Here is a 20,524-nt window from a genome sequence, read left to right on the forward strand (position 1 = left end):
AGAAGACTCTACACATGGACATCACCAGATGGTCAACACCAAAATCAGATTGATTATATTCTTTGCAGCCAAAGATGGAGAAGCTCTATATAGTCAGCAAAAACAAGACCGGGAGCTGACTGTGGCTCAGATCATGAACTCCTTATTGCCAAATTTAGACTTAAATTGAGGAAAGTAGGGAAAGCCACTAAACCATTCAGGTATGACCTAAATCAAATCCCTTATAATTATACAGTGGAAGTGAGAAATAGATTTAAGGGACAAGATCTGATGGATAGAGTGCCTGATGAACTATGGACGGAGGTTCGTGACATTGTACCATCCCCAAGAAAAAGAAATGCAAAAAAGCAAAATGGCTGTCTGGGGAGGCCTTACAAATAGCTGTGAAAAGAAGAGAAGCAAAAAGCAAAGGAGAAAAGGAAAGATATATGCATGTGAATGCAGAGTTCCAAAGAATAGCAAGGAGAGATAAGAAAGCCTTCCTCAGCAATCAATGCAAAGAAATAGAGGAAAACAATAGAATGGGAAAGACTGGAGATCTCTTCAAAAAAATGAGAGATACCAAGGGAACATTTCATGCAAAGATGGGCTCTTTGCTGAGTAACCATTAATTTTCTTATCTTCGATTTGTTATTCGTGTTTAGTTGTTGAATCGTGTCTGACTCTTTTGCAACCCCATGGACTGTAGCCCACCAGGCTCCTCTGTCCAGGGGATTTCCCAGGCAAAGAACACTGGATTGAGTTGTCATTTCCTTCTCCAGGGGATCTTCCTGACCCAGGGATCAATCCCACATCTCCTGCACTGGCAGGTGAATTCTTTACCACTGAACAATGTGGGAAGCTCATCTTCAGTTTAAACATGTATAAAGTTTATTTGGCCGTCTTCTCTCCCCTATCAGTCCTTCAGCAAGGTAGGAAAGGATATCTTATTCATCCTGGTTCCCCCTAGTTGCTCAGTGCTTGGCACAGGCAGGAGCCCAACAGATGTTCAATTAACTCCGTGCATGTGTACAACATGGGGAATGCAGTGAGTAGTTTATAACAACTGTAAGAGGAATACATCTTTTAAAAATTGTGAATCAATATTACCTGGTGGCTCAGCTGGTAAAGAATCTACCTGCAATGCGGGAGACCTGGGTTCAATCCCTGGGTTGGAAAGATCCCCTGGAAAAGGGAATAGCTACCCACTCCAGTATTCTGGCCTGGAGAATTCCATGGACTGCATAGTCCATGGGGTCGCAGAGTCGAACACAAAGGACCAACTTTCACTTCACATACATACTGTATAGCTGTAACATATAATATTGAACATCAACTATAGTTCAGTCAGTTCAGTCGCTCAGTCGTGTCCGACTCTTTGCAACCCCATGAACCGCAGCACGCCAGGCCTCCCTGTCCATCACCAACTCCTGGAGTTTAACTCAAACCCATGTCCATCAAGTCGGTGATGCCACCCAACCATCTCATCTTCTGTCGTCCCCTTCTCCTCCTGCCCTCAATCTTTCCCAGCATCAGGTTCTTTTCAAATGAGTCAGTTCCTCACATCAGGTGGCCAAAGTATTGGAGTTTCAGCTTCAACATCAGTCCTTCCAATGAATATCCAAGACTGATCTCCTTTAGGATGGACTGGTTAGCTCTCCTTGAAGTCCAAGGGACTCTCAATAGTCTTCTCCAACACTACAGTTCAAAAGCATCAATTCTTCAGCGCTCAGCTTTCTTTATAGTCCAATTCTCACATCCATACATGACCACTGGAAAAACCATAGCCTTGACTAGACGGACCTTTGTTGGCAAAGTAATGTGTCTGCTTTTGAATATGCTGTCTAGGTTGGTCATAACTTTCCTTCCAAAGAGTAAGCGTCTTTTAATTTCATGGCTGTAATCACCATCTGCAGTGATTCTGGAGCCCAGAAAAATAAAGTCAGCCCCTGTTTCCCCATCTGTTTGCCATGAGGTGATGGGACCGGATACCATGATCTTCGTCTTCTGAATGTTGAGCTTTAGGCCAACTTTTTCACTCTCCTGTTCCAAGTTCATCAAGAGGCTCTTTCGTTCTTCTTCACTTTCTGCCATAAGGGTGGTGTCATCTGCATATCTTAGGTTATTGATATTTCTCCCGGCAATCCTGATTCCAGCTTGTGCTTCTTCCAGCCCAGCGTTTCTCATGATGTACTCTGCATAGAAATTAAATAAGCAGGGTGACAATATACAGCCTTGACGTACTCCTTTACCTATTTGGAATCAGTCTGTTGTTCCATGTCCAGTTCTAACTGTTGCTTCCTGACCTGCATATAGGTTTCTCAAGAGGCAGGTCAGATGGTCTGGTATTCCCATCTCTTTCAGAATTTTCCACAGTTTATTGTGATCCACACAGTCAAAAGCTTTGGCATAGTACAATTAAAAACTTAAAATCTATTCAGATACATAGAAATACAGATGTGGAAGCACCTATAATATGTATATTTATTTGTCAGTCAAGCACTTGTTCATTTCTTTTCCCAAGGGCTTACTAACATAATCCATACAGTCTTAAAGTAGGAAGCAAAAATCAAAATCAATCAATGAAACTAAATAAGAATTTAGCCTAAACCAAGTAACGTACCTTTACATAGAACCAGTTTTAGTATTTTATGAATAAAGATATTCCTCTGCACTTGAAAAGTGGCGTTTGTTATGTATCAGCTATGCCTGTTATTACATATCATTATCAGTGTTGTCACCTCTCAGTATTAGCCTAACTGCAATCAGCAGGATGTCACCTTGCCTCCAACAGCCCCCATGCTAAGTAGTCACTATCTTTTACAATCACTGAAAACCCAGGCAATAGCACCTTGCAAATCTGTGTTCCATAGAGCTTAAAGTCACCAACAATTTTGCATAAAAAACTGAATTTCCTTTTCATGCACAGTTCTCACAATCAATTCAGATTATTTTTAATCTGGAGCCCCACGAAAATTGGTTTCCTTTTCACTTCTGAAGAAAGCTGAGGTTTTACAGTTCTTACACCCTCAATGATAGCAATATAAATAGCTATGATAATACACTACCATATTATTTAACATAAGTTTAATATGTTAATATGATACTATATTATTTAACATAAGTTTCATATGACTTAAGGACTAAATAAGGATCCAGATCCAAATCCTTGCATATTTGGGGGTCTTTGCGACTCAGAACATATTTTAGATGCCATGAGAAATAAATCTCTTAAATGCCCAATCTGTTCTTCCTAGTTGGCAAATTACTTGTGCACAGCTAAAGATCTTAATTTAGGCCTCTTTAGGACGTCAATAGCAACATTATCATAAAAATGAAACCCCTTCCCTCCCTCTCTTGAGCTCCTGGTCGGTGTCTTTGAGCCTCACCCACAATTCCCACTGCACTCTTCCCATTGAGGTGCATTTCCTCTATTTAATACTTTCATGAGACAAACATCCTGTCACTACTCCTACAGTGAACATGCAGGTCAAGCTTCATGTTTCCTGGGTCTCAGGAAAGCAGTGTAATAGTTGAGGTCCCAGTACGCTTCTGGTCCCCCAAAAGCCACCTTCACTCTCAGCACATTCCTAGGAACTCGACCTGCTCTCGTCGCAACTGTCCTTCTTCCTTCCAGGGTGCAAACAGCCAAGAGGCAAAAGACTGTTGAAGGAGAATACCAACCCAAGAGCTCCCTGGGTCCTGTCTGCGCTCCCTTTCCCTCTAGGCTGCACACTCTCCGAGGACAAGGTTTATCTCAATGTTTATCCTTCAGAGTCTATTGAGTACATTGATGACCAGAGACAACTGGGGATCTAGTGAACATTACAGCACAAGAGCTTAAAAAATGGTATTAACATCAGGGCATTTTTGTCTGCTAATGTCATTGTTAAGTAGCCAAATAGAAAAAATGCCTCAAGATCTGCTAAGATCCCAACTAAAGGATAAACAAGAGAAGCTGAATCTCAGGAGGCTCCAGGGCAAGACACCCTGGCCTGATAATAGAGAAGATCACGAGGAAGCCTGGAGCAGAGGAGACTGGGCTCCATCTGGCCTCTGCCCCTCCTCTCCCAAAGGTCACCTCTGATGGAAATGAGCTCCAGGGCAGCACCAGGCCAGGCTCCAGAGCAAAAAACCCGGTCAGAAAGGAGCTTAAATCCCCTGCAGGCTGGTCAGCGTCCCCCTACGTCACACAGGTGACACTGGGTCAAGACCATGAAGAGGCGGGCATCACAGGGGGAGTCCAGGTCTCCTGACAAGGAGTATGGGGCTCACTGCGGCATGCTGGGAGGATGGGGGGTAGGTGGGTGGGGCTTGCTTTAAGACACCAAGACGCCAAGTGGTAAGCAAAGAAGTCAGGACTCTTCCTGGTCATTTCCAACAACTGAAGCTATGGGAGAGGACATCTGTGATTCTCTCAGATTCTGGAAGCTATTCTGGACCCCTCTCCCCAGTATCCACCAAAGGAGCCCATCCCCACCATCCCACCTAGACAGTCTCCAGCAGGTACGCCTGATACAGTAACTGGAGAAACACACTGTGTCAGGAATCTCAGCCCATCTCGGGTTTAAGCGGCTTCTAGTTTTAAGTCCCCTGCATGGATCACAGCCTTGCTGTGGTGAAGGGGCTTGCATGACTCAATGAAGCTGTGAGGAGACAGTGGAGCCTGACATGCTGCAGACCATGGGGACACAAAGAGGCGGACAGGACTGAGGGACTGAAGAACAACAAATTTGATACATTAATTGGCTTCTGATAAATTAAAATTTGATGTATTAATTGGTTTTTCACAAAATCACCTACAAAGAAATCAGTAGAGTACACACATTCTTCCATAAAAAAAAATCATAAAATAGTTATTTCTATTCTTTTGAAAACAAATAACCAACATTCTCTCAGAAGGTTTTCTTCCAAGAATAAAAAACATTTTAAATGGCTATGAACATATTAAAAGACTGGAGAGAAAAAAAAAAAGTTAACCTCAGAGATTAAATACGCTGTAAATTCTAGCTAGTGTAATGGTTTATAAATGAATGTAATATACTATAAATATTATGGCACCTCTGCTATCACCATAGGAACTCTGCTTTCTACTTAAGAAAACAGCAATATGTTAGAATGACAGATTAAATAAATTCTCTAAATAGTATTACAAACGCAACTCTTTCTGTAATGATATAACTTGAACAAACTGCCATTTATAGCTGAATATTTATTTTAGCCAAGGGAAAGCAGCCTGAAAGGTAAAATGACCTAGATTAACAGAGTTTATTATTCTACATTAAAGAACTTTAGGTTAGTAGGTCCAGGAAAGGTTTTTTCCCTCAAGCTACATAATTATTTTAACCAAAGTACACATAAAACTATGATCTTGTATCCCTTAAAAAATATTATTTGACTACTAAATTAATTCTTCCTTCATCAATAAGTTTCTATTGAGATCTTTTTTAGATTAATCTTGTCATTCTGGCTTTTTTATTTCTTTCTCTCTGTCCTAATATTCCTTAAACCAAAATGAAGAATGTATTTCTTGGCTTATGGAAAAGTGAATGTCAATCACCCATAAACTGGCTTAGGACTAATGAAATATATAAACGGGAAAGAGATCATGGTACAAATAGATGTTTCATATTCTGATATTATCTGATTACCACGGTCTGTAAAGATATTTGATGAAATGCAAGAGCAAACAAGGTAAATTCAATTATTTCCTGTGATCAGCAGAAAATACATTGGATCAAGAGCCATAAACTGGATCTCACTCCTGTCTGTAATACAGACTGTATGACCACAGACAAATCAGTTAACCACAGCACACCTTATCTTCCTCATCTGTAAAACTAGGAAGCTGGAACACACAACCTCTAAACTACCTTTTACCTCCAAAACAGTATGATTTCTACCAACCCAGAGAATTCATGGTACTTTCCAGAAAGGCATATAATGATTTGAGTTAACCATTTAAAAGTTTCTGAGAAACTCAAATTTTAAAATGATATCTTCTGACAGTCCCTGCCATCTTATCAAGAAAAAATGTCAGCTATCAGCCAGGTGACCTTAAGTGAGTCACTTGATTTCTCTAGTCTGCAGTCTCCTCATCAAAAAAGAAATTAAAAAAAAAAACAAAAACAAAAACTCACTATCCCTGTCTGTCTAACTAGATTTTCCAGAGGCCCAAGCAAGATGTTCTTTGGAAAGGATTTCATAAAACTGCCAAACGCAAGATTTAATTATTTAACCTGGGTCTCCTTCCTCCTTGAACATTCAAAACAGAACTCTTAACTGGTTGACAATATTTCTGCTACCAAGATGCACGTGTATATCTTATTCCAGGCACACATTTTACATTAAGGTGCACACGTACATAAACGTTAAGAGGTACAATTTTCAAAGAGTACTAATTGGAGTGTCTTAAAGAAGCACCAAAATTTTCCTTCTATATTCATTACTTTTTTCTTGATAATTATCTATTCACTTATGAAAGCTAGATAAGAAACATTAGAATATATAAAGAACAAGTCATATTCCCTTTTCATGCATTTTCTTTCAAAATTTCTCTTACCCACAGGTTATTTCTTTCACAACTGTGACATGCCTATTAATGTTTCCACGTACTATTTCTTTTTCACCCAACATTATAATTTTCCTGTTATAAGTTCTCCTGAAGGAGCTCTATTAGAGTTATATGATATTCCTTTAGGATGCCCTCATAAATCACAAAAGCGTGTACTATTGGGTATATACTGTGCACCAGACCCTATTCTAAGTGTTTTTTACGCATCTTCTCACTTAATCACCACAAACATCTACAAGAAAGTGTCATTATGATATCCATTCCTGGGGTCGAGAGATTGAGAAAGCAGGGCTTTCTCTGAAGAGCTGGGTCTAGGATCTCCTGACCCCAGGTTCTTATCCAATATATCCTACCACCACTTGTCACAGAATTACTCCCCTATTAACAGAACTTGGGTATACCAGGGTATTTCCTATGTCCCAGAAGTCAGAGACTAAACATCTGATATTTACCTTATTCCTGAAACAAGAGCATAGTTTAATTTTTTAGATTAATCATCATTTTTGCTTTTTGTTTCTATCTGTCCTCCTTCCTAATGGACTTCCCTGGGGGCTCAGAGAGTAAACAATCCTCCTGCCAATGCAGGAAACCTGGGTTCATTCCCTGGTTCAGTAAGATATCCTGGAGAAGTAAATGGCAACCCATTCCAGTATTTCCTGCCAGTTCAGCTGGTAAAGAATCTGCCTTCAATGAAGGAGACTCCAGTTCAATTCCTGGGCTGGGAAGATTCACTGGAGGAGAAGGGATAAGCTACCCACTCCAGCATTCTTGGGCTTCCCTGGTGGCTCAGCTGGTAAAGAATCCGCCTGCAATGTGGGAGACCTGGGTTCAATCCCTAGGTTGAGAAGATCCCCTGGAGAAGAGAATAGCTACCCACTCCAGTATTCTGGCCTAAAAAATCCCATGGGCTCGCAGAGTTGGACATGACTGAGCGACTTTTACTTCCTGGAGAAGGAAATGGCAACCCAATCCAGTATTCTTGCCTGGAAAATTCCCATGGACAGAGGAGCCTGGTAGGCTACAGTCCATGCAGTCACAAAGAGTTGAACACAAGTGAAGTGACTTATGGAGAAGGCAATGGCACCCCACTCCAGTACTCTTGCCTGGAAAATCCCATGGACGGAGGAGACTGGTAGACTGCAGTCCATGGGGTCGCTGGGAGTCGGACACAACTGAGTGACTTCACTTTCATTTTTCACTTTCATGCATTGGAGAAGGAAATGGCAACCCACTCCAGTGTTCTTGCCTGGAGAATCCCAGGGACAGGGGAGCCTGGTGGGCTGCCGTCCATGGGGTCACACAGAGTCGGACACGACTGAAGCGACTTAGCATCAGCAGCAGCAGCAGAAGTGACTTAGCATATACCATAATACTTCTTCATCAACAAAATAGTGTTTATACTTTAAAAAGTGAACAACCTATATACACTGTTTATTTGTTTTTAACTCTTCATGGTAAAGAACTTTCCTTAATCTATATGACAGAATGTGTATTTTCTCTATGAAAACAGTATGTGAATCTGTAAATACAAAAGAATTTGAGAATAAACTTCTCGTGGCCAATGGAGACCGTAGGCAGTTCACTGACATTTGCTTTCAGATTCAGTTTCAGATTAACATTCAACAAATGTTAATCTATAATAAATTAAGTGGGCATGTCTCTAACACACGCACTGACCCAACCAGCCTCCCTAAGCAGACATACCCAAGCACTATCTTAACTGGATTTATTCCTGCCAACTTCAAAGAAATGGGGGACAGGGAGATTCCAACACACCATTTGGCATTAGAGTCCTGATCAGACTATAAGTCTCCTTGCCTTCAACTTGCTGATAAGAGTTAAAGGAGTCCATTCAAGAAAAAGTGACAGAGATGTAAACAAAACCGAAAAAAACTTCCTCATCCAAGTACCCTTGATGATTTGCAGAACTGATGACTCTAGTGATAGAAAAACACTTCCAGATTTTTATTCTTTGTGTTTTTGTTTTGCTCTCAGATAAACGAGTTACCAAATACCTAACATAAGAATCAGATCACTGTGTCATTTTACACACTGGAGTTCAACAGAGTTGGTGAAAACAAACTGCCCTAAAAAAGGAAATTAACTTTACTTGTATTAAAATGTGTTCGGGTCAGTTCAGTCTCTCAGTCGTGTCCAACTCTTTGCGACCCCACGGACTGCAGCACGCCAGGCTTCCCTAGCCATCACCAAGTTACGGTTAAATTAAACTGTGTAGCCGCTCTTAAAACTTATGCAAAGGTCATACAGGTGTACTGCCAACCGCTTTTTCCTAAACTAAAGCAGACAAAGGGCCAGCCCCAAAATTATGCATTCTTACTTACATGAATGTTATCAAATCTATCAGGCGGCAATGAGAAACTAATGATACAACACATCCTGTACATTAGGAAAATTAACCTGGCGGAGGGAGACAGGCTGAAATGAAATAAATAGAAATTGCAGGGGAGACAGACAAATTAGGGGCAGTGGGGAATCAAAAAAAGATTTTAAAACAAAACATGTCAGATGTAGAGACTTTAGGAATCTTTCATCATCAAAATATACAGTTATTGCTGTTTAGTCACTCAGTCATGTCCAACTCTGCGACCCCATGGACTGCGGCACTCCAGGCTTCCCCGGCCTTCACTATTTCCCGGAGTTTGCGCACTCGTATCTGTTGAGCTGGTGATGCCAAAAGTACTTATATATATATATATATATGCATAACTGAATTACTTTGCTGTGCACCTGAAGCTAATACAACATTGTAAATAAACGACATTTCAATAAAAATTTTAAAAAATATATGTCTATTGCTGCCGCTGCTGCTAAGTCACTTCAGTCGTGTCCGACTCTGTGCGACCCCATAGACGGCAGCCCACCAGGCCCCGCCGTCCCTGGGATTCTCCAGGCAAGAACACTGGAGTGGGGTGCCGTTCCCTCCTCCAACGCATGAAAGTGAAAAGTGAATGTGAAGTCGCTCAGTCGTGTCCGACTCTTAGCGACCCCATGGACTGCAGCCCACCAGGCTCCTCCGTCCGTGGGATTTTCCAGGCAAGAGTACTGGAGTGGGGTGCCATTGCCTTCTCCTATATGTCTATTGAGCCCCTGCTAATTGCCAGGTACTGGGGAAACCATAGTGAACCAACAGGCCAGGGAGGGAAACAGAGGTCACACAAACATATGTATCCGTCAATATATAACTTGTGTTAAGGGGTACAAAGGAAAGAACAGTCTGGGTGGATAGGCAAGGCCTCTGAGAGGCAAGGACCTGCAGGCACAGTTCCAAAGACCCAGGCGGGTGGCCTGGCCATGAGGAAGGAGGCAGGGTGGTGATTTCTATACGAGGCAGGGGCAAGAGCTCTTGCCAAGGCCGTGGGGTACGAGAGAGCCTGGCAACCAGAAGATGGAAAAGCCGGGCTGGTGAGCAATGCACAGGTGGTGCCTAGTAAGGAGAGTACCTTATAGTCCAGGGAAGAGGCTCCTAAACCCAGGGCAGCGGGAGGCAGTGTGGGCACCGGTGTGGTGTGCAGCGCGCTCAGTTGTGTTCAACTCTTTTGTGACCCATGGACTGTAGCCCACCAGGCTCCTCTGTCCATGGAATTTTCCAGGTAAGAACAGTGGAGTGGGTTGCCATTTCCTATTCCAACTGGTGCGTTAAGGATTCAGAACTGAAGTCCTAGGGATGGAGTAAGAGTGGAAGCAGAGACCAGAGAGGAAGGGTGTTAACCGGCAGGGGCCAGAGGAGAGGCAGGAGCCGGAGGACGGGGTGGCAGGTGGCAGCAGCCCGGAGCGCGGCTCACCACAGACCTCCGCTCTCCAAAGGCCCACAGGCGGGACCAGGCTTCCCTGCCCTCTGCAGTTGGGAGTGTGGCCAAGAGATTTGCTTTAGCCGACAGAACATAAGCCAAAGGGATGGGTGGAAACCCAAGAACCTATGAGGGAGACCCCACATGCTTTCCTGGCACAAGAAAACCCACCTCTTTCAAGGCAGGGGCCATCTCATGGCTTAAGGGGTGAGGACTGAGACTCTGCTCCACACTAAGGGCAGAACCAGGCTGCGGGGCCACAGCCTGAAGTCACCCCGTGGTTAGTATTAAAGCGGTAACAGAACCCAGGTCCCCGAACTTGACCACAGGCCTCACTGCCTCCCGACATGATCAGGGAAGAATTTTCTCAAGTCATTATTCTTCTAAAACTAAACTTCATGGCATCATAAACAACCCAACCCCACAATTCATTTAGATTACTGTTAAGACCTTTAGAGAGTTTGCAGTGGGTCGGTGGTTTACATTTTTTGCCCTGAACCCTCAGCACTGTGACTTTAGACGCTGTCATTTAGGTATATTTCAGTCCAGTCCTCAGGGGGAGTTCCTACAGTTGTTTAAGAACTGAGCCAAAGAATGGAGCATGTTAAAGTTCTTGATACATATAGCCCAGCTCAAGTAGTCATAGCATTCATCGCGTTAAAAAACCTAGAAGACACAATTCTCATAAAATGCCATATGAATGGAACTGTGAGATGAGGCGACCCTGCAAACAAAAGTGCCTGGCTCGCCCATCCTTGCAAAACCTTCTCTATCTTTGCAAATTTATTGGGCAAAGATAGCATCCTGTTTTAATTAGTGTTTCTGTAATCATTGGCAGGGCTGAACTTTTTTTTTTTCCTGTTCTTTATTGGCTAACTGTATTCCTTTCTTTGAGGAACTACCTATGAATGTCCTTTCCTATTTTTCTTCCGGCATATTTTTCTTTTTTTAATTGACTCCTAAGAGCTCTCATTATATTTTTTTAAAACTTAACACTATGACTGAGATATAGATATACAGAAGAGGACAAATATTGTTTCTAAGCTTATTATTGGCTTTTAAATTTATGGTGCTTGTGACACAGAGAACGTAGGTTTGAGTGCTTGCCTGAGGAGGCAGGAGGCAGGGTGGTGAGTAGGGACACATGGTCTGAAGCCACAGTCCCCAGGTTCCAGACACAGATTCCCCCACTTACAGCCTCTGACCTTGAAATGACTCGACCTCCCATGTGTAAAGCCCTGACACATATCCTAGGACACAGTAAGTGCTTAGTAAGTGCTGTCTCCAGATTCATTTAGTCAAGATGAGCAATCTTTCATTACAATATGAGCTTACCTTTGTTAAGCACTTACTATTAAGTATCTTTACACACATTATATCTTTTAATCTTTAAGAACTCCCTGAGATAATAATACCCAACAATCCCAATTCTCAGATGAGTAAACTGAGACAGTGAAGAAACCTGATCAAAGTCCTCTGCTCATCAACGGCAAGGCCCTGAGTTCACCTCCCAGGCCCAGGCCAAACTGGTTTTGTCCTTTACTTTCATTCTTCAAAGAAACCCCTCTCTACCCTTACATGATTATTCATCCGTGTTTTATGCTGTTTCTTTGACTTATTTTACGTGTGTCTCTTACATGTAGTTATCACTTATTTCAGTATGTGGTATATAAGGTGGGGTCAATACTTTTCTGTGATATAATTTACTCAGTGGTGTACCCACCATGTTTGACTTACTGCTCACTCATGTGTACCCTAAAAGTTGACACACACAGAGGCCCGTTTTTGTTCTATGCCAAAGACTTCACTTTGTGTCCTTAGGACTGTGTGACACAAAACTGTCACATAATTTACCCCCAAGATTACGCAGAGCGAACAATCTCTAAGAAGAGTATGTTCAGGGACTGGTTTGAACCTCTTTCCTAAAATAGGTTTCAAAAAGACAAGAAGAAAAAACGTCTATTTTATGATCTGTTCTCAGCCAGTCATTGAAAACTGTCCTCCAAGTTAGCAACTGTATTTCTCAAAACTTCTCTCCCTTCCTCCTAAACCTTACCCTTCCCTGCCCAAGCTGCTCTGCTCCCTCTTGGCCTAGCCAGGCCTTCGAAGTATGTGCTTGGTCTCTGCCTCTCATTCCTTTCTGGGAGAAAAGTCTCCCTTGTCTCGGCATCTCCCAGGTCCCGTTCAGTTCCTCACAAACCCTTTCCCGAGTGTATCAATTCTCTGTTACGTTATCTTTCTCTGCTCCTTCTTAGTATGTGTTCCTTCACATGTGTTTGATGTATTTCAGCCTACTGCTATCCTTGTGTTGAAGACTGACCTGTCCACCTGCTGAGAGTTTAGATCATAAACCCTTCAAGGCAAGAGCCTGCTCTAAACAACAGCAGATTCTCAGCACCCAGCAAAAAGTCCTAGAACAGAACAGGCCCTCGACAAACGTGGATAAAGGTTTCACAGTTCCACTCCTCCCTTTTCAAACTCAAGGCATTACGAATGCTCTCCTGTCTCCCAATATTCAAATAGACCAGAAACCAAAGAAACACACACCTGTTGTTGATTATCGAGTTGGAGATGGGCCTTCGCCCTGCTTCCTGTATGCTGGGACATTTCTGTTGTTGGGACTCCACCAGAGGGTGGAGAAAGACGGTGAGGTGAAGCCCAGGCCAGTCCAGTTACCGATTTACTATCCTATCTGATTTAAAATTACAGCCAAAATGAGGTTTTACGTTATCTGGGGATTTCAAAGAACACTACCTCTCGGGTCTCAGGTTACCTAGGATCATACAAAACTGGGAGGGTGAGAAGGGCCCCAGGGCGGCACTCCAGAGATTATCATGCCTGTCCGTCCCCTTCCAGTTACACAAAGGGAACTGTGGTGCCGGCCTAACTTGGTTTTACTTCATCTCACACTGCAGGGTTCTCGGATGCCTGTGGAATGGTGTCACCAGCAGGGACTTAATGGCGAAGGAGGGCCTCAAGCTGGGCACGCTGAGATAAGATCGGCAAGGAGGCCAGGTGACTTGGGCAGCAATACCCAAGCGCGTGGAGCTGCCAAACCCACGTGAAGGGCCCCGTCCCAATATTCACACAGATCTTTCAGAGAAAGGATATTTTTAGGCCCTGGGTGGTATACTTCCTTAGATCTAGGCCATTACGATGCTATCTTTAATACATCTGAAAGGTCCAATCACTACTCAACACTGCTCAGGGAATTATTTCTAGTTTTTTTCCTGAGCTTGCCTATGATCTGAACATGCTGCCCTCCTGACTGTGCTCAATCACGGAAAGCTGATTCTGGAACTGTGACGATTTTTCTTTCACTACCCAAAATCATAAATGACATCTTCCACAGTTAGGAACATTACAAGTAGCAGTAGTTCTACTGCTCTTATAAAAGAGTCGGACACAATTTAGTGACTGAACAATGACAACAACTCCTATAAAAGCATCTTTGAATCGAAGCCTGTTGGTCGGGAAAGGGACTCTAGAGCAATCTAGAACAGCTTCTCATTTACAAGAACAGGAGCCCTGAGGTGCAGAGAAATTAAGGGACCAACCCAGGGTGACTTAAGTACTGGTAGGATATTGACCAGGCACCGTTTAAGAGCTTTACCCATACTGCTCACTAAATCCTCTCAATAACCATGGAAAGTAAGTACAAATACTATCTCTGCTGTGCTACAGGTAAGAAAACTCACCAAGGCTGAATTATGTGCCTAAGACTGCACAGGGCAGAGCTGAAACTACAGCCCAGGTGCTCTGACTTCAGAGCCCACGCTTTGCACTACCAAACTTCTCAGGTTAAACCCAGGACTCCGGACTCCCGGGAGGGTTCACTCCATCATTACTAATTCTAAAGCTCATGAAAGAACAAACCACATTTGAAACGGCCAGCAAAACTTTTTAGGATCCTGATGAGAACAAACTACCACCATTCAAAGATGTTTCTGAAGCAAACTGGGAAGTCTGAAGAGTATTTCAACAGATTATTGCTAACTTTGACATAATGGCATTACAGTTATGTGGGAAAATATACCTATTTTTAATAATATGACTTAGCAACTAAACAACAACTGGATGAATGATGGGCACCATAGAACTCGAAATCACACAAAAATGGAGGGGGAAAGCGGGATAGTTAAAGCAAGTTTAGCAAAATCTTGATAATTATTGAATCTGGTTGATGGATTATGAAGGTTCATTATGATATTCTCTCCACTTTTTTGCATTTTTTCCAAGGTTTACAAATTAATATCATCTTTAAAGGCCCACAAACCTGAGCCTTAAAAAGTGAGCCTATCAAACAAACAAACAAAAATCTATGAGTACACCTTATTTGTTAATGGCAGCCTTTATCACCCACTGAATTACTTAATTCTGTTGTTTCTGATGTCACAGCCATTCAGCAGTACTAGAAGCATGAGAAGAGCTAGTTAAGTCTGTACTCTGTGTTCTCCTTTCAGTCAATCTACAGAACTGCTACAGTAGTCAGCTAGGTAAGAAACGTTTATTGTGTGCTTACTATGCTATTAGCACTGACTCAGGCTGCCGACGGAGCAGAGTGTTACCTCCGTCCAGGCTGATCAGCGGACCCTGGGATTCCAAACTCTGGGCTGGTTGCTGCTCTGCCTCCTGCAAGGGTCTGGGTACCTTCTTAGACCTTCCTAGAACTAAGCCGAGACAGGTGCACCTGCTGTGGCTTCCTGACAGACACGGAAGCAGCAAGAAGCAGCAGGTGGTGGCAGAGTACCCGGCAGGAGGTGAGGGGGGTGAGGGTGATGGGTAATTTTTAGTATCTGTAAGTTATTCCAAATTCTCTCCATCTGCAAAGCAGAACCACTGCAACGCATTTCCCTTTTAGCTCGGGAGCCGTTCAAAGGCCCAAGGAGGCCCACTTGACTTTCCCATATTTTGAGTTTGTTTCATCAGACAAGCGGTTGCAGGTGGACATCGCTAAGAGTTGAGACATCAGCCAAACGTCTGACTGTTCATGCTTCAGGGTGTCCAGGGAAAAAGAGATGTACTGTTAACGTGTCGTGAGATAGAACACAGCAGCAGCATGTCACACACGGGAATGGATACTACTGGGTCACTATCAGCAGGCCAGCCTCCTACGGGAAAGGCTGCTGAATTCAAGGACTGCTGCACAGCAGTGGTGAGCAGTGTTGTACTTGACCTAATGGCTTGTTAAATTAGAACCTCCTTTTCAGTCCAGGTCTGCCTGCAGTATGGAACTCATGATTTTATTTATTCTTCTTTTGATTCAAATTTCTAATAGTGGGATATTATTAGTGCCCCCAGTTAAAAGAACTAAGTTTCCTTTCACAACAGAACAGGATGCCACAGATGTTTGTGGGGTTTATCCTTAACATACACATGTTGGCAAAAGTCAGGAAGATGCAGGATATACTACTTAGGCCAAAGCAATGAAAGGCAGGAAGAGATCCCAGGTTTTGGTCATTATCAATTCCCGCTTTACTCCTTATCATCAAATGATCAACTTCAGTAAAAACAGAAAAACAAAAATTCCTTATTACTGAACAGATTGGAGTTTAAGGAATCTAGAGAGAGCTGTCAGAGCCATGGAGAGAAAAATAAAACTGAGCCAACTAGCTATGGAAATCAGTGAAGCTTCATCTCCATTCTCCACAAACATCACACATGTCATTCTGTGTCTGGCCAGGAAGGGCATCTATCTGCCACCAAAAGGATGAGCCAGGCCCTGTGTTAAGGGACCCAGCAATCCACCAAGACAATACCCCACACACAGCCCCACGAAGCCCTAAGAATCACTTCCAAGGCCCAACAAGCACAAGTCACTCACCCACAAACAAGCCCCTTCCAAGAAAACAAACGCCAGAGCCCGGTGCAAGGAGCTGCTGAAAGTGTCCAGCTACCCACGAGGGCACGCTGCCGCTCAGACATCGCTCCTCTCTCGCACCGTCCAAGCGATCAGGGCCTACTGCGTTTCCAAATACAGCAGGACCAAGCCCGAGTAGTCGAAAAGTTGATTTAAAACTTCATCTTCCTCACACTCAGAGGCCTATGTTCAAAAGACTTTCTGCTAGGACCAGATTAATCCCCGGGGCAGCTTGCTACGAATCCCCCAAATCGTAGTCATTTGCACTCTTGCGGAAGTCACCAGCGATTCCTAGCAAGCCTCTTAACCTTTCGTAAGAGGCGCTCAAATCTCAGGATGCCGGCTAGGGGGAGGGAGTGGAAGAGAGATTACAAAACCCTTGCCCTTCTGGGGCTTAGCCCACCCAAAGGGGGTCCGCGGGGCCGTATCCCACCCTGGGTGTCGGACTGGAAGAGGAAGCTCCCACATCCATTCCCCTGCGCCCCTCCAGGCCACAGGTGTCAAGCACCACCCCCCACCCCGCGACCCCCCGAAATAAGGGAGGAGGAGAAGGGTGGGGTGGGAGGGATGGAGGAAAGGAGAGAATAAATTCTCAGTTGGTAAACTTGGGGTTGGGGGGTTGGGGGGTTGGGGTTGGAATGAAGGAGATGGCGATTTCCCTCCCAGGAAATTTCCCAGGAGGGAGGTGGGCAGCAGCGGGGAGAGGACCCACGGGCGCAGGGTGGAGTTGGTGCCCTCTCCCGTATCTTCCCTTCTCCCCGGTCCGACACCCGCCTCCTCCACCACCTCTTAATCCTGCAGACCCAGGAGGGTCGGTGGCTCTGCCCCCGCCGGGTCGACTTAGAGGAACGCGAAGGGGGTGGCTGCCCGCCCTCCCGTCTCCCTCCGCGGTCCCGCACTCACCAGGAGCACCGAGCCGCGCACCACCTCCGACACGCTCTGCCGCAGCTCGGCCGCCGTGCCGGGCTTACTCAGCCCCCGGGTGAACTTCCGAGTCTCCGCCGAGGCGGGGAGCAGCGGCGGCTGCGACATCCTTGCCGCCGCCACCGCCGCCGCCGCCGCCGCCGCGCCTGCTCCCGCAGTCCGGCCGGGCCGCGCCGCCGCCAGGTGCGCCCTGGGCGCTCGGCCCGGCCCGCCGGCGACTCTCCCGGCGCCGCCGCCCGCCCGCTGCCCCCACCGCCCCGCGGCTAGCCGCGCGTCCGGGAGGCGCAGCCCGGGCCGCGCCCTCCGCTGGATGTCACGCCCCTAGCCGCCCCCCCGTCCCTAGGCGTCCGGGTCGCTAGTGCTCCGAGCGGCGCCCGGGTTCGCTAGGAAAGACCGTGCGTGTGGCGGCGGCGGCGGCTCCCCCATGCCACCAGCCTCGCTCGGCGGCAGATCGCCGGGCCGCCTCCTCGGGGCGGGGTGTCCGGCGCGGCGCGGGGCGGGGCGGGGCGGGCGGGGGAGGGGCCGACGCGGCGGGACGGCGGGCCCCCGCCGGTCCCGCGGCTGGTGCGGCGGGGCCCGGGCTGCTCGCCGTCCCGGAGCCCTGGCGGGGCAGGTGGGGACCCCAAGGGGAGGGGAGTAAGAAGGGGTGGGGGCGCCTCCTCCCGGGTCCGATTACTCCCCGGAGCCGCACGTCCGAAGACCCCAGGCCGGGCCGTGCACCCCGCCAGGAGGGCGCGCGACCCCGGGGCTGTGGCGCCAAGTCCTCCCGGGGGCCCGCACCTGTACGCGGGGACCCCGGGCTCCCGGCTGGCGGAGCCGCAGCATCCCGGGGACCGGCAGGGGTCGGGAGAGGGTGGCACCACGCCCCCCCGGGGCCGCTGATGGGGGGACGGAAGTTTCAGGAAAGCGGCCTGTGAGCGGCCCTCGGGAGAACACAGGGCGGTTGGCAGCCCGGGCCGGGAGGAACGGGACGGAGCGCCCCGGGGCCCAGGGGCCGGCGAGAGCCGCACGCACTTGGCGGGGGCGCTTCTCCGCCTCCCAAACCCCTTTCGGCCCCCAGAGGCGTCCACGCCTCCGCGAGCCCAAGGGAGGGGTCCGCGATGAGTCACGCAGACCCTGGCCGGCCGGGACCAGCTGCTGCGTCACCGTCAAAACTTCTGAGCCTAGCCCCGCTCCTCTGTAAACGGAGGGCCGCAACCTGCCCAGGGGCTGAAGTGACAGGGCGAGAGCCGTCGGCCGCCCCCCCTGCTCCGCGGCCCTGCCGGACCGCTGGGCGCCAAGCCCGGGAAAACCCAGGAGCGCCGGCCTGCGAGCCCAACGTGACCCCGGGAGCTGGCGGCCGCGAGCAACAGCCGCGGCTCTGAGGAGCTTCCTCACACCCGCTGTTCCGGCTTCCCCATTCCTAAGGGGATCCCCACCTCTTCTCTTATTTCTGAGGAAACGTGGAGCACCCTAACTGACCCTCCTGAGGTGAGGGCTTGAGTAGACGGAGGAATTTGCGTAGCGCTTACGGCGCATGCTCACTGTTCTGGGTTTGGAGGCGGGAGTTTGGCTTAAGGAAGGTTCTGCTGATTGGTCGATCTGCGCGGACCACGCCCATCGCGTGCCTGATGGACAGCTCCTCACCTGCGCGCGCGGTGGCGGTGTGGACCCAGCCTTCAGAGGAATCCCTCCCGCGCCGGTGTGGCCTCAGCGCATGGAGGCCTCCTAGCCGTCGTCAGCCAGTGAAGGAAGTCGCCAGTGGCCTCCCAGCCTGCTCGAAAGCCAAACACTGGCCCAAAGCGGAATCTTAAATGTGGGAAAACTACTAATCTAGGGTAGAAAGCAAAACACCACCGTTCAGGACTTAATGGGCAGGTCTGGTCCATGATAAAGCCTGGAGTTTTCGGCATGCAGTTGGCACTCAATAAATGTTTTTGCTGGATCGGATTGTTCTCCCCGTGTCTTGAGACGCGGGATGTAGCACTACACGTGAGCCTGACAAGCTGGAAGACAAAACAATAACGTGTGAAAATAATAAGAGCAATTACACACTAATCTATTTCCTCTGCTGTGTAAAGCCTAGATATTAACCAGGCTGCTCGTGTTCCAGGGGAGCGCTGGGTGACCCCAGAGGCAGAAGGCGCAGCTTCATGCGGGAGCCTGCGGTGTCTGGTTTCACCATGCACATCCCCGGTTTGTACCGCTGAGCTGCATGGGGTAGGTTAGTTCACTTCTTACTTCTTACTGTTAGAAGCTGGCCTGAGAAACGGTAAGTTTTCCCTTTGAGCTTCTGACACCTGAAGAAGTTTCCAGATAGCACAGACCTTTACCCCTACTGAGCTGCCTTGGCTCTCTAAATCGCATCTACTTCCAGAGAATGCAAATAATAGATTTTATTCAATTAAAAACAACAGAAACGCACAATGTTGTGCAGCTTTCTTTCTTTCTTTTTTTTTTTTTTGCTTTGTTCTGTTTAAGAAATGGATGAACACAGAAAAGAGCATGTATCTGGAAAGTGAAGAGTATCCATTTCTACCAGTCCTAGAAATGCTTACTGATTCATTATGTTCTAGAATTGGCAGATTTTCATTTAGGAAGCAGGGTTGAACTGTAAGATGCTGCCAGTAGTCACGGATAATGTCTAAACAAGAACAAGTTCTGACAGAGAAGGAGGCATGGTAATGTGAACTAAGTCCAGGAAGGCTGATTTTCCCAGTGATCCAGAGCAGAGCCTCTTCTTCCTGGTGAAGTTAACAAATGGGGCATTTATTAGGTTTAAATCTGAGCAGAAATTTCATCCTTCCTGTTTTAGATTGAATTGTGTCCGCCGCCCCCCACCAAGAGCTTTCCTTGTGGCTCAGCTGGTAAAGACTCTGCCTACAATGCAGGAGACCTGGGTTCGATCCCTGGGTTGCAAAGATGCCCTGGAGAAGGGCATGGCAACCCACTCCAGTATTCTGGCCTAGAGAATTCCACGGAGTATACAGTCCATGGGGTCGCAAAGAGTTGGACATGGCCGAGCGACTTTCAGTTTCACTTTTCAAGACATATTGAAGTCCTGACTCCAGTATCTGTGAATGTGACTTTATTTGAAAATAGGGTCTTTGCAGATGTCATCAAGTTTCAGTGAGGTCATACTGGACCAATATGACCAGTGTTCTTATGAGAAGAGAAGAGACACAGTCAGAGACACACAGCAAGAAGGCCTGAGATTGGAATGAAACATCTACAAGTCAAGGAACACCAAAGATTGCTGGCAACCACCGGAAGCTTGATGAAATAAAGGATTCTTCCTTGAATCTTTGGAGACAGCATGGCCCTACTGATGCCTTAATTGGATTTCTAGTCTCCAGAACCATGAGAGAATAAATTTTCTTGTTCTAAGCCACCCAATTT

General features: G+C 46.6%; 1 protein-coding gene and 1 long non-coding RNA gene across 7 annotated transcripts in view; one reads left to right on the top strand and one right to left on the bottom strand.

The window, feature by feature from the left end:
• Positions 1-18,676, bottom strand: part of DOCK9 (dedicator of cytokinesis 9) — a 298,290-nt gene extending 279,614 nt beyond the window's left edge. For 2 of the 6 annotated variants that reach the window (XM_086330406.1, XM_086330405.1), the window contains exon 1: positions 18,565-18,676. Coding sequence is in view for 4 of the 6 variants with exons in the window: in XM_086330365.1 (XP_086186491.1) it covers positions 17,126-17,254 (129 nt within the window). In the remaining 2 variants the exon portion in view is untranslated. Of the gene's footprint in view, positions 1-17,125; positions 17,393-18,564 lie in introns of those variants that run through there. The other 4 variants (XM_086330365.1, XM_086330357.1, XM_086330391.1 and 1 more) reach the window with 3 other exon arrangements.
• A 536-nt stretch (positions 18,677-19,212) lies between these two features.
• On the top strand, positions 19,213-20,516 carry LOC147361990 (uncharacterized). Its single transcript, XR_015138432.1, has 2 exons — positions 19,213-19,345; positions 19,941-20,516. It is a non-coding gene; the product is annotated as an uncharacterized LOC147361990 (long non-coding RNA).
• Positions 20,517-20,524: the final 8 nt, after the last annotated feature.

This window comes from Bos grunniens, chromosome 12 (genome assembly GCF_055505025.1).
Source record: "Bos grunniens cultivar Pamir isolate PY7600 chromosome 12, Bosgru_T2T1.0, whole genome shotgun sequence".
NCBI lineage: Eukaryota > Metazoa > Chordata > Mammalia > Artiodactyla > Bovidae > Bos > Bos grunniens.